Here is a 13,375-nt window from a genome sequence, read left to right as displayed (position 1 = left end):
AGGCTTGAATTGCAAAGAAATAATAGTAAATGATCAAAATGGCATTTTTTTTTTCTTTATGTAATTGACTCCATATGACTTTGCTCAGGGCAACAGCTTTACACCAATATTATGCCTAAGTAGAAGAGTCGATTTAATTTTTGTATTTTTGTTTTTGTACGTTCAATGATCAGGCAAGGAAAAATAAATACTATTTCAGTACCAGCTATAAGCCTATACTTCATATTCACAACACACATTGATAAATATGATAACAGTGATTATGGAAAAATGACCATATGAGTTATATGGAGACAAATACGATTAATATAATAAATATTAAATCAATAAAACAGTACTGGCTGAAACCGTCAAGAGTATGTAGTATTAAATCAATAAAAACAGCTTGTCTCTCGATTGATGCAAATTTATTCCTAAATATACGTATACCTCATGCGTGGTATCAAATATATATATATATATATATATATATATATATATATATTATCATTGACGTATTTTTAGTTATAATTTAATTAAAGTAATGTGAAAATTAAATATTATTTATCATTGACATTTTTTAATGCGAAAATTATATGCGCATATAAGATAAAACGACTAATTAAGAACGTGCAAAACAATATATAATTTCTTCCACACAGAAACTTTATCAAGTTGAGGCTGAATTAAGTTCTACTGTCTCATCTGGAAAATACATACATGATTATTAATTAACACATTATCATAAAGTACAGACTAATAACACTAATTGATTTTTCAGGCAGAAGGGTTTGTTGCATAGTGTCTCTTATTACTTGAACACAGACATTTGGCTTTTGTCTCATTGAGTACCTGCATAAATATTCATAAGTAAATAAACAAAAATTATAATAATTATGTACTTGGATATATCAAGATCCCATTGCTGTACCTTAATCTGCTTCTGAAGATCCTTAATGTATTCAAGCACTGATTCTAACTTGTGTGAAGTGTTAGCTTGCTGTGAAAGAAAAATAACATAATATTGTTACTATGTTCAAGAAAATTTTTAAAAATAAAAAATAAAATAAAAAGTGTGTATACTTACCTTGTCCAAGTTTGGAAAAAGACCCTCCAACTTTCTTATTCTATCGTTGATCCGAGTTCTTCGATTCTAAAAAATTTACGATTCTCACCTCTCATTAACCTTTTCAAAGAATAGAAATAATATCATATTTTTAGCGCAAATAGTCTCTAAATTATTATCCTTATATATTGGTCTTTTAATAAATTTTAAAAATAATCCTCTTAATTTTATAACATTTTAGTCATTTAAATATAATGTACATATAGTTTACAAATTTAAATAACGGATATATAATTTATAATTTTTATTTAAATTTGATAAAAACACAAAATCTTACTCCAACAATATAAAATTGCATCACTTTTAGACATAGATTTTATGGTTAGAATTAGATTATAAATTAATTAGCTTCTTTACAAAATAAACAAGTTAAATAAGTTCATATCTTTGATAAGATTTCATTATTAAAAACATTTTGGAAATGACTACAGATACTATAATTTAAAAAAAAAAAAATGACACTCACGTGAAATAAATTAAATAAAATTGGGTAAAAAGGTAAATTTTAAATACCCTCTCAGCGATGCTTCGCGGGTGAGTAGCGAAACCTCTTTTGGCTCTCATGTTGGTCGAAGGAATCGCAGAACCGCCCTCGAAACTCAAAACTCGATCTCCACCGTCCATCGTGAAGTCCTTCGGTAAGCTCGACTGATGCGATATACCGAATTCTATGTTCTGCCGATCGCAAAAAAAAAAAAAAAAAAAAACAAACAAACAAACAAAACAGAGCGAGGGATTCGCTACAGTCAGGACTAGTTTTTGTATCGCTGTACCGATTATCGTTTCGAAATTGACCTGAGTTCTTCTCAGACCAGCTTTGAAGCCATTTTCGGAGGCGTCGAAACCGCTCGTCGTTCCAATCTGACCGTTGCGATCAACTCTCCGATCTCCTCTCATCGTCGCATAGCCTGTCACTCCATCAATTAGAAAAAGAGAGATAAATAGAGAGAGAGAGAGAGATTGGAAATCACCATTACTATCATCGAAGAAACCTGACGGAGAACTATTCTGCCGAACGAGATCAGAGCCGATTCCGATTCCGATTCCGAGACTGGTTCTCGATCGAACGGACTCGGAGTCATTGCAAGAGGAGATGAGGTGGTCTAGGATCGTCTCGGCTTCGTAGCTCCGGTCAACGAGGCTGGTGACGTACGAAGTCGGAGCCGAGTTGTAGCTAGCGAGTCTGGAGCTATGGATTTGGTTATGGCCGACGGAGTTTGGATCCATGGATTCTGAGCTCTACAGCTTTTGAAAGAGAGTCGAAGAACAAAGAGGAAAACTCGATGGGATACTGAAATTAAGTGGATTGGCTTTTTATTTTCTTTTTTCTTTGGAATATCTTGAATTTCAATGGAATCTCTTTTTATCTTTTTTTTTTTGTTCTTTTGAAGATGTGAATGTGATGGGATTCAAATAGAGGCAACAACGTCGTTGACTTGCCTCTCCAATAAAGAGAGACTTTTACCTTATCAAGGTTACAAGAAGAACCTCGAGATTGAGTGTTATTACGGAAGAGCCACTTGTGAGGGGTGTCAGTGACGTCATGTGGTCCTGAGTGTGAACGTCATCCATTCGCGTTGACTTCAACAATACATGGCTCCTTCTTCTTATCCTCTTTTTTTTTTTTTTTTTTTTTTTTTAATATTAATTTATGTATAATCCATTCGAGCATTAAACTTGAGGATGTCGATCATAATATTGTAATTAAAAAAAAGTAGCCGGGGGTGTCTCTTTGTTTCATTGTCTTCTCATATAGTCGAAAGAAAATGTGGGGGAATTTAGCTAAATTTCATTAAATACAACTTTAGATTTGTAAGATCACGTCTACTTCGCAATTTTAAAAAAGAAAATTTGAGAAAACAAATTTAATGTTAATGTATACTTAAAAATCAAGTTCCATATTGAAAATTTTAGAAAAAATAAGTTTTTGAATAGTTAAAACTTCGAAAAACAACATCGAAATCCCTATAAATTTGAAGGTAAAACTTTCGAAGATACTATAAATTGAAGACAAAAATTTTGAAACTAGATTATTTTGACACTAGATATGTTGTAGGTTTTCGGCTTTCATATTTTTAATCATTTCGAAGGTTTTGCCTTCATTTGTCTAGTGATTTCGAAATTTTACTTTCATTTTTCTAATTGTTTCAAGTTTATTAACAAGTGTATTTTTTACGTTTTACATACCCAAAAATTTGGTTTTCCTAAGGTGTTTAACATTGATCTTGGTTTTCAAATGTGATGTAACATTCAGTTTGGTTTCTTAAGTTTCCATTTTAAAATATATAATTTGATCATTGTTGATGCGATTTCTCATATCAATACTTGCAATACGTATACCGGAGTGAGGACTTGTCATGTGTATCTATTAGAGTTGTCGACATCATTTGTGGCGTAGAGGAAAAAACTCCAAATGTCACGATCACTAAAAAAGTCATCAAAATCACAATGTGGACGACAGTTCTTCTTCGGTTGACTCGAGAGGTCCTCGAACACTAATGAGTCAATGAATTCTGAGGGTTGCTTCATATCGATTCTTCTCCTCTTTGATGTTTGTCGCATACGCAAAACGAAGAGCAAACAAAGTAGCTTAGTGTAAACGAAGAGAAATCGATCCTAATATGAACAAAATTAGGAAGAATTTGTTAAAATTATTCCATCTTTAGTTTCTTTTAAAATTTTAGCCAAAGTTTAATTATATTTATTAAAAAAAAAAGCTCATCAGGCCGAAGCAAATTAAATTAACTAAAATAGTTAATTTAATTTACTTCGATCGGGGCAGAGTAAATTAAATTAACTAAAATAATATTTCGGCTTGGTGGATTATTTTTGTGGGGCTAAAAATGACCCTTTTATTAAAACATTTATTGGGCCTCTCAAAGCCCAATATTTGAAAAGCCTTCTCAATTCTTCGACCCAACATATATTAACACATCATTTGGGCTCGGCCCAAGCAAAGCTACTTCACCTCGACGAGCTCACTTCGATTTCAACCAACTCCAGACGAAGTCGTAGTCAACATACAAATCTCACCACGAATATCGGATCGAAGAAGACTTCAACCAAGACTCATTCAAATAACTAGGCGACGTGTCAAACAGCAGACGAAGTCTTCACCACGTGTCTCCGAAGATTCCGTATCTCGCCTAGTCTATAAATTCTCTCATTTAAAATAGAATCGCACGATTTTCCTTACTCAAACCTTTGTATTTACTCCGTAATTTACGATCAAGTTTGCAATCTTGAGTTCGCTGAGTACTTTCTTGCCCAGCGACCTCGTTCGAAATAGAAGTTCAATCAATGCAGTGATTCCATTTCTTTTATTATTTACGATTAGCAAGTTTCATTTAAGAATTCTTTTGAGAATCATTTAAATATAAATCGAATAAATACTTATTATATAGTTTTCTTCGAGATTGTTGAGGGCTCGGTTTCCGACATCAACAATTTTCTTAATAAAATGAAACTTTGAATATTTTTAAAAATTAGTGAAAAAAATTGTAATTTAATTGTAACGTCATCGAATTGACTACTAAAATAAATTGAGACAATGATTAAAATGCAACTATAATAAGACTGGTATAATTTGTTTAATTTTGTGAATCAACCATAGGATTTGAGAGTCAAACACAAACACAAGCACAAACGCAATTAATTATTCTGACACTAGTTATTTCGAAGTTTTTTTATCTTGATCTTTTTAATCATTTCGAAAAATATGTCTTCATTTTTCTAGTGATTTTAAAATTTTTACCTTTATTTGTCTAATGATTTCAAAATTTTTACAAAAAGTATTTTGAAGGTTTTAACATTGAGTTTGGTTTATAATAATGACCTTGTCAAAACTACTTAGTAGAAATATCTAACTCTCTCCTTAAGAAAACTTCGGAACAGAGCAGGAAAAAAACCCTACTTTTGAATCGCCGTCGCCGCCCCTCTGGGTTCGGACGCCGTCGCTGTCGCGGCTCCGGTCCGGAGGGGAGGGCGATTCTCCACGCTCGCCACCGCCGGTTTAGATCCGTCGACCGCCGAGCTCGAAGGAGGTCTCAACGACTCCGACCACTCTCCAGAGGCTGGCCACCGCCAAGAGCCCCCCGCCCCGACCCTCGAGCACCCCCTCCATCTCCAGAACTCCGGTCAGCACCACCGCGTCCACCTCCTGCCCCGGTCGTGCCGCCGACGCCTCCAGCGCCGCCGCCAACAAGGTGGTCCGACCCAACAGCGGTTTGAACTGCAGATTTCGATTAGCAGTCGCGGCGCTTGGGGAGTGCGCAGGCATCGAGAACGCGGGCGAAGAAGAGGCGGGTGCTGTGCAGAGCGAGGTCGCGGGGGGCGAAGTGGAGGGGCCCGCTGCGGGGCTTGTCTTCGGATCGCCATCCCCACCGCCGGACTCGTGGGTGTTGCTGTGCGCGTCCGCGTCCGAGCTACCGCTCTCCGACCGTAGTGCGACCACCGTCGGTGTGTGCGCCGCCGGGTTCTTGCTCTCCGATCGTTGTGCAACGCAGATCTGGGCTGGTTGGATCGGTTTTTGTGGTTGGTTTACTGTTTTGGTGGATGATTTTTGTTTTCAGTTTAGCTTTAGGGTTTTTGGTTGGAGTATGGACCCTTTTAATTTTTATCATGCTTGTTTTGTTTTGGTTTGTTTTGGACTCGGATTAGCCGTAGTCGCATCTCCCGTAGTGGATTTCCTGTTAGGTTTTTATCTATGCATGTTGAAGAGCCACCCTATTCGTGGTTATCGGACCGAGTTTGGTTGGATTTTTCCATCGCCATTCTTTGGGTTTTTTAACGAGCCTCTCGTGTGCTCTATTGGTGCTTGTAATCCTTCCCGTTGTCGGAAGTTTGCACATATCGTTCTTTTACCGGAATTTAGTGTTAGATTCACCTCGACTTAGGTCTTGGTAATCCATGTACTAAGGTGTTATTCTCCTGTATTGATGGGTTTTTACCCAATTTTAATGGAAAATCCGTACTATTCAAAAAAAAAAAAAAAAAAACATTGAGTTTGGTTTTAATGTGATATAACATTGAGTTTGGTAAACCAAACTTTGGTTTATCAAATTTCCTTGATAAATGCTAAAGATGTGAAAGAATATGCATGCATATAATATATATCCTCCTATCAACTTGATCAAACTCTTGTCTTTTTCACTCATTTTTAAAGTACAACTTGCTTAATCCAATATCCAATAAACCTCTCTCTTTCATTAATGTAATTCTTGAATACACGTAGACTACTAGGTCGTCTTATTTGTTTTGTGAGATAACGACTAGTATATCTCGAACGTTATAGTAAGCTTTTCATTTGTTTTTCCTTCTCTTTTTTTTTCTATTATTTTATTCGTATAAGCTTATTTTAAATGCTTTTTAAATTTATCGCTTTCCATTTACACTGGAATTCGGTTCTGCTAGTTGTTGCTTCTTTATAATTTATTGCAAATTTAATATATTTAAAGTTCTTATCAAGAAAATAACTTTTTTAAAGTAATGAACTATCACTTTTTATTTTTATTTTTCTTGATGTTTACAATTTTTAAAAAGACTATTTACTATTTCGGACTCTATTTAATTTTACTTACTGTCTACAATTTAATTTAGAGGAAATGTAACCATTTTCCATTTGAAAACAGCTATATTAAAATGATTTGAATTAACAGCTATTTCAAAGGAAGCAATTGTACACAGGCGCCTTGATCTTCAGAGGGAGCAATTGTATCATGTATTCGAAGAACTCAATAAAGAGATAACGAAGGAGTTTGAGATTATTGACATTGGATTCATGTCTATCTTGGTATTGAAGTAAAACAAGAAGAAAACAAATCCTAATTTGTCAAAAAATCTATGTCAAAGTGGTGGTCAAGAAGTTCAAGATGGCTGACTCAAATCCAATCAACACACCAACGGATTATGGAATCAAGTTGTCAAAGCACGAGAGGAACGAGAAAAAATGAATCCAACACTTTTTTAAGAGCTTGGTTGGAAGCATGTAATACTTAACATGCGCAATGCCTAACATATTGTATGTCGTCGATTCGTCGAACTTATTATTCGACACATGGAGCATCCAACAGCTACTCATTTGAAGGCGGAAATGAGGATTATTCACTATATCAAATGTACGAAAAACTTTGGATTTTACTACTATGTTTCTAATGATTATAAGCTTTTTGGATGTAGCGATAACGACTGGGGTGGAGACACAGATGAAAAAAAAAAAAGCACAATTCGATTTGTGTTCTACATTGAACACACAGTCTTCACATGGATGTTGAAGAATAAGCAATCGATTGTCACTCTTTCCATTGTGAAGCAGAGTACATAGTTGTCACATCATGTGTCTGTCATACGATTGGATTGCGAAACTTATTAAATGAGTTAAGTTCGCAACAAGAGGAGCCGACTAAGATCTACGTGGAAAATAAGTCAACGATAGCTTTAACGAATAACCCAATCTTCCATGATCGAAGTAAACACATTGACACACGATATCACTACATTAGAGAGCGAGTTACCTGAAAATAGGTGCAACATGAAGACACGTGATCAAGTAGTTGATAGCTTCACCGAGCCTTTCAAGTCTTAGTCTTTGTCGAGTTAGGAGCTGTACTTGCAGTATCAAAATCAAGTTTAAAGGGGGTATTTAGCTTATTGGGCCTTAATTATGAAATTTAATCCCAAAATTTATTGTAATCTAAGTAATAGCTTGATTTCTAGAAGCAAATGCTAGATAAGATAAGGATTTCTTTATAAGATAAGGATAAAATTGAAATTAATTGTGGAGAACAGATAATATTTATAGCCGTTATAGATTAAAGTTGTGGTAGCAAAATTATTATTTCCATTATTTATTTGGAAATGTCACTATTATAAAATGGGGGTGATGTATTTGAATTTGCAATAAACCAAAAGTTATAAACACTCTCTACCGCAAAATAGCCTTCCTTTTCCTAAATTTTCTACTCACTCCCAAAAATTACTAAACATTTATTCCACCTATCCAATACTTTATTTTTACAAAGTATATTATCGTACTTCTCTGGTTTATAACCAATAACCTGAAATATTTTCCTTTTGGTTACCCAAAACTTCCTTCCACCAAACAAAAAGTGAGTGTTAGTAATGATGTCCTCATTATTATATATAGTTCCCATAATGTTATTTCTCCTCCATGTGACCACGAAGCTGATCATCGGTCGGAGGACCAATCGCAGAGCACCACGTCATCCTCTTCCGCCGGGCCCGACTCCATGGCCGATCCTCGGGTCCTTGCCGGAGATGTGGCTGAACCAGCCGGCGAGCCTGTGGCTCTGCCGCGTCATGGACGACTTCGACACCGACATAGCCTGTGTTCGCCTCGGAAACTCCTACGTGGTTCCGGTGAGATCGCCGGAGCTGGCGAGGCTGTTTCTGAAGAGCCACGACGCTGTGTTCGCTTCGCGGCCGGAGACGGTAGCCACTCGGATTCTGACACGTGGCTACCTGACCACCGTTTTCGGCGCATTGGGAGACCAGTGGAAGAAGATGAGGAGAGTCATGGTCTCTGACGTGTTCAGTTCCTCCAATGTTCGGTGGTTGCTTCAGAAGAGAAATCTCGAAGCCGACAATCTCGTTCGCTTCATTTATTCGCACTGCTCTGACTATTCCGAAGGTATATATTAAAAGAGAAATTTCATTAATTGGGCTTAATAAGCCATTAAATATCAAGATTATACCATAATGTTTAAAAATATCTAAATATGGACTTTTGGACACATTTTGGACTAAATCCTAGCGCAACCAATTCGAAGATGAAAAAATTGTGATGAAAATAATTTGAAAATGAGAAAAAAAAATTGTGTTTTTTGAATCAGGGGTATTTTTAAACATTAGGGTCTAATCTTAATATTTAATAGCTTATTAAGCTCAATTAATGAAATTTCTCTATTAAAATAGCCGTTTAAAGTATGTTATATCTACATTTTTAATCTAATGATGGGGTAGTGCATCGAAAATGTGAATATTTAATCCAGCTTCTGTGTGTGTGTGTGTTTTTTTTTTTTAATATAATTATTCGAAATACAACTTAGAGCATCTTTAATGGTTTAGCTATTATTGATAACTCCATTTGTCACATGGATTTTTCAAGTCACAACTCATTTAAGTAACTTTCTTCTTTAATGGTTTACTAATGTCTCTCATCTTGCTTGATAATTTACTATACTTTCTTTTAATTTACATGCAATTTTCATTGGTTGAAAAAAGGTGAGATCTACTAGTTTTGCTAGAGCTAAATAGTTAAGCAACTTGCTCTATAAAGTTAATTTGTTTAGCTAAATCAATAACCAATATGTAAAACATTAGTTAAACAACTAGCTAAGAACTTTTGATATTTACCAGCAAGTCCCTAAAATTGTTAAGCCAAATATCATAGAGCATCTTTAATGGTTTGTAGTTTAACAATTGTGAGGACTTGCTAGCAATTAGCAAAAGTTGTAAGCTAGTTGCTTACCATTATTTTGCACTTTACCTATTGGCTTAACTAAGCTACTAGCTTAGCAAATTAAATGGACCAATTTTTTATTTTTTTTATTTAATAAGTGGGAATTGAATAGAAAATAATAATAAAATATTAATTATTGACATGTGGGATAAAGTTAAGCTAGGAGAGTGATTTAGCTTACCAATAGAGAACAAATTTGCTAAAATTAGTTGTAGCTTAAATTGCTTATGTGGCCTATTAGATGCTCTTATAGTCGCTTACGTATGAGAAGAATATTAGGAAAAGTGTGTTAATTAATTTACAGCCCGTCTGAAAATACTTAAAACACAAATTTTATAGTTAATTAATAAAAGACTATTTTTATAAAATTCGAATACAGTGCATATTAACCACGGTTGATAAAAAAATGTACAACTTATTAGAAATAGAACTCCACTCATTTCAAAATTATCATCTCATCGAGACCTTTGCATTCGTATCAAATTTATTGAAAATAAAGGTCGTGCGCTATTTAAAACTTTGTGAAGAGAAAAAAAAAAACATACATTTATCTAATTTATGAAAAGTACGTATGTTTAACAGCGTTGTTGCGCTTATGAAAATCATTTCTCTAACAATAAACATCGCCACATATAGGTGGATTGGTTAATGTCAGGACCGCCGCACAACTCTATTCGAGCGGCGTTTTCAGAAGAATGATTTTCAACATAAGGCATTTTGGGAAAGGAAAAGAAAATGGAGGCCCTGGATTCGAAGAAGAAGAATATGTCGAGGCTCTCTTTACCATTATTAAGCATGTTTATGCATTTAATATCTCGGATTACATTCCATGGCTAGAATGTTTGGATTTGGAAGGACACAAGAAAAGCGTTGTTGATGCGATGCGAGTTGTCGAAAAATACCATGCCCCAATCGTGAATGATAGGATTCGACGGTGGAGAGATTGTGGGTCTGAGATAGAACCTGAAGACCTTCTCGACATTTTCATTTCACTCGTCGATTCCAAGGGGAAACCGCTTTTGTCCAATGATGAGATCCGAGCACAAATCACGGTAATATGTTAGTTTTTTTTTTTTAGTTTCTATTACGTATAATTATAGAGCATAGTGGTCGCTGACTGGTAGTATACTAATACAGGTGGGACCCACCTGATATGTGGGCCCCATCTCCTCTCTCAGGTCCGCGGTCCGCTGACCGCTGATGAAAATATCGAATATAGGCACAGCCATAAATATGATAGAGAATAGCATAAAGTTAACATAAAATATAGAATAGCATGACTTGATCATTAAATATTGTAGATGGGTTTTCCGTTTTTATAGCAAAGTAACAAGTTGAAACTAACACAATATAGTATAGTAGTCCATGTTTCAAAACTTATAAAAGAGTCGTAATTAGACTAAAAAAAAGAAAAAAAAATCATAATTCAAAATATTTCTTTAATAGATTGATTTATATCATATGAAACTGGTATGGATAAGTTTACTTTATAAACTAGAAACTTTCCAAAAATTAAAATCGTCTTACATGCTAATCACCGTGTAGTCATTAAATAATTAATTTGTAGTATATAGTTGCTCAGGCACATTTTACAGAATACTATAAAAACGAACTCCTAGCTAGTTGAGCTTATGTAGAAATATTTTAAACATAATCTGTTATTCTGTTTTACTCTTGATCTTGTTAATACTTTTGAATCAAATCACAAACCCTAAACCCTTGAAGAAGAAAAAAAAAACGTTATATTCTGAATTATTATTTATAATTTAAATTGTTAAAATAAAAAATATTACAGGAGGCATCTCTCTCGTTGGACGTCCCGATCCATGTGACGGAGTGGGCGTTGTCGGAGATGCTAAACAAGCGAGAGATCATGAAGAAAGCATTGGAAGAACTCGATAGGGTGGTCGGAAAAGAGCGACTTCTCGAGGAGTCCGATATTCCCAACCTTCCAATCCTAACGGCTTGCGCGAAAGAGGTTTTTCGGCTCCACCCGGTCTCGCGCTTTAACCTCCCACACACTTCTACCGAAGACTGCATCGTCGCCGGCTACTTCATACCCAAGGGCAGTAGCGTCATTCTCAACCGCACTGGCCTCGGCCTGAACCCTAAAGTTTGGGAGGACCCGCTGAGGTTCGACCCTGGCCGCCACGTGGCGGCCAGTGTTGACCTCAATAAGGATGATCTTGAGTTTATTACGTTCTCGACGGGGAGGAGGAAGTGCACCAATGTCGGACTTGGGTCCAACATGACCATGATGCTCTTGGGGAGGATTCTTCAAGGGTTCTCGTGGGAGATTCCAAATGATTCGAGTGAAAGGGACTCACTTTCCGAGGTTCGACCCCTACTTGCCCTTGCGAAACCTCGCTTGAATGCTCATGTGTATCAATCGCTTCGCTACTAGGAGAATAAGAAATTTGTGAGATGAATTATATGCCGGCACGGCTTGGGTGCCCATTTTAATTTTTTTTATTTGCTATTTTAATTCCAAAATTTTAGACCGAAGAGAATTTTGTGGAATGTAATTTAATGTTTTCTCCATAATGATTGCATCTTTTGTGTGTGCATTATTGATTATCGTTAATACGATTTCTCAGATAGAGTTGAGGTAATCAACTTCGCTTTTATAATGATCTAAAGAGAGGGCCGTGGCTATGAATAGTAAATCAAAAATGTCACGGCCTCTAAAGGATCATCGGTATTGTCATGAGGACGTTGGGGTCGGTTCCAAAAGTCCCCGAGAAGATCGTGACTATGAAGGGAAAACATGAATGTCACGGTCCGCAATGGTCCTTAGGAAGGATGACTGGAGTGGTAATTTCCGCCGATCTTCATGTCTATGTCGTTGGGTATCTTGAACCTTTATTACCTAAACAAGACAAAGAAAATGTGATCTATCAAGGTGAGGATGATTTTCCCCCTTCGCACATTCCAACGATCAACACTAGCTCCACTGACTATGTGAGGTTGAGGGCAAATTTCAGTTTTTGAGTTACTTGCTTCAAATTGGCATTTGAGGTGGTATTCTATTTATAGAGTTTTGGCGTTGTTGTACAGACGTGCGGATTGTCTTCGACAAGGGCATCAGATTGAGGTAGGTTAAACCTCACCATCGGAGTCGAGAATTAGGCAAGGTGGCACGTTCTTGGCCCTGACAGGGAAAGACTCTTGACCCTAGCCTAGGCGAGATGCTAGATATTTTGAATTGAGCATATTGTTCAACACTTTGTACGACAGTTACAAATCTTCGTGCAAGGTAGAGGTTCAAATAAAGGAAAAAATAATCAAAGAATCATGCCACGGCGTCAGAATATTACGCCACAATGGAATATTTTCCACGCGCGGCAAAATATTTTCTGCCGCAACGCAATTCAATTTTAGAAAATAAAACTTTTTTTTACATGACGGTTACGAACCGTCGTATAATAACTTCCCCTGCCGTGGTAAACAAACTATGTGTCGCAGCGAACGGATGCTATAACCGCCACAGCGTAAAAATAACTTTTAAAAAAATTAAGTAGACTACCCTACGAGTAAAAACCGTTGTACTACATAGTCTTTCCACCTGGGCTAATTAATTACACACCGTGGCGGATGTATGTATGACGACTATAAAAAAAAAGGACAAACTAGCAACGTAGCCATTTTGAAACGTGGCTTTTAAGATCAGCCCACGTTTGGTAAATTTTGTAATCTAGCCATTTACTGAAATTTACGATTAAGAAATATCGAATATACCCTTGTGTGGTTTAAGTTAGTGAAAATAAAACAGTAGCCAACGTTTGAGTCAT

The 13,375-nt window shown here is 36.0% G+C and overlaps 2 protein-coding genes across 2 annotated transcripts; one reads left to right on the top strand and one right to left on the bottom strand.

The window, feature by feature from the left end:
• Positions 1-610: 610 nt before the first annotated feature.
• On the bottom strand, positions 611-2,487 carry LOC149394707 (transcription factor bHLH130-like). Its single transcript, XM_089615516.1, has 6 exons — positions 2,077-2,487; positions 1,901-2,013; positions 1,619-1,780; positions 1,067-1,132; positions 911-979; positions 611-831 (listed from the first exon to the last, which is right to left on the bottom strand). Exons 1-6 carry the CDS (start codon positions 2,330-2,332, stop codon positions 757-759), a joined length of 741 nt encoding a protein of 246 aa, XP_089471642.1. The 5' UTR covers positions 2,333-2,487; the 3' UTR covers positions 611-756.
• A 5,540-nt stretch (positions 2,488-8,027) lies between these two features.
• Positions 8,028-12,018, top strand: LOC149394706 (tryptophan N-monooxygenase CYP79A68-like). The gene is made up of 3 exons (XM_089615611.1): positions 8,028-8,753; positions 10,221-10,636; positions 11,380-12,018. Exons 1-3 carry the CDS (start codon positions 8,225-8,227, stop codon positions 11,986-11,988), a joined length of 1,554 nt encoding a protein of 517 aa, XP_089471737.1. The 5' UTR covers positions 8,028-8,224; the 3' UTR covers positions 11,989-12,018.
• Positions 12,019-13,375: the final 1,357 nt, after the last annotated feature.

Source organism: Urtica dioica, chromosome 5 (assembly GCF_054948205.1).
Source record: "Urtica dioica subsp. dioica isolate 48M chromosome 5, U.dioica_male_clone48M_v1_H2, whole genome shotgun sequence".
Classification (NCBI taxonomy): Eukaryota; Viridiplantae; Streptophyta; class Magnoliopsida; order Rosales; family Urticaceae; genus Urtica; species Urtica dioica.
This window is presented reverse-complemented; position numbering and strand designations above follow the sequence as displayed.

Excerpts from the sequence above, each read along its gene's own strand:
- LOC149394706 (XM_089615611.1), top strand. The coding sequence starts at position 8,225 with ATGATGTCCTCATTATTATATATAGTTCCCATAATGTTATTTCTCCTC. Across the intron at positions 8,754-10,220 it reads CTGCTCTGACTATTCCGAAG|GTGGATTGGTTAATGTCAGG; the intron begins GTATATATTAAA and ends CGCCACATATAG. Across the intron at positions 10,637-11,379 it reads AGATCCGAGCACAAATCACG|GAGGCATCTCTCTCGTTGGA; the intron begins GTAATATGTTAG and ends AAAATATTACAG.
- LOC149394707 (XM_089615516.1), bottom strand. The coding sequence starts at position 2,332 with ATGGATCCAAACTCCGTCGGCCATAACCAAATCCATAGCTCCAGACTC. Across the intron at positions 980-1,066 it reads TTTTTCCAAACTTGGACAAG|CAAGCTAACACTTCACACAA; the intron begins GTAAGTATACAC and ends TTTCTTTCACAG. Across the intron at positions 832-910 it reads ATCTTCAGAAGCAGATTAAG|GTACTCAATGAGACAAAAGC; the intron begins GTACAGCAATGG and ends ATATTTATGCAG.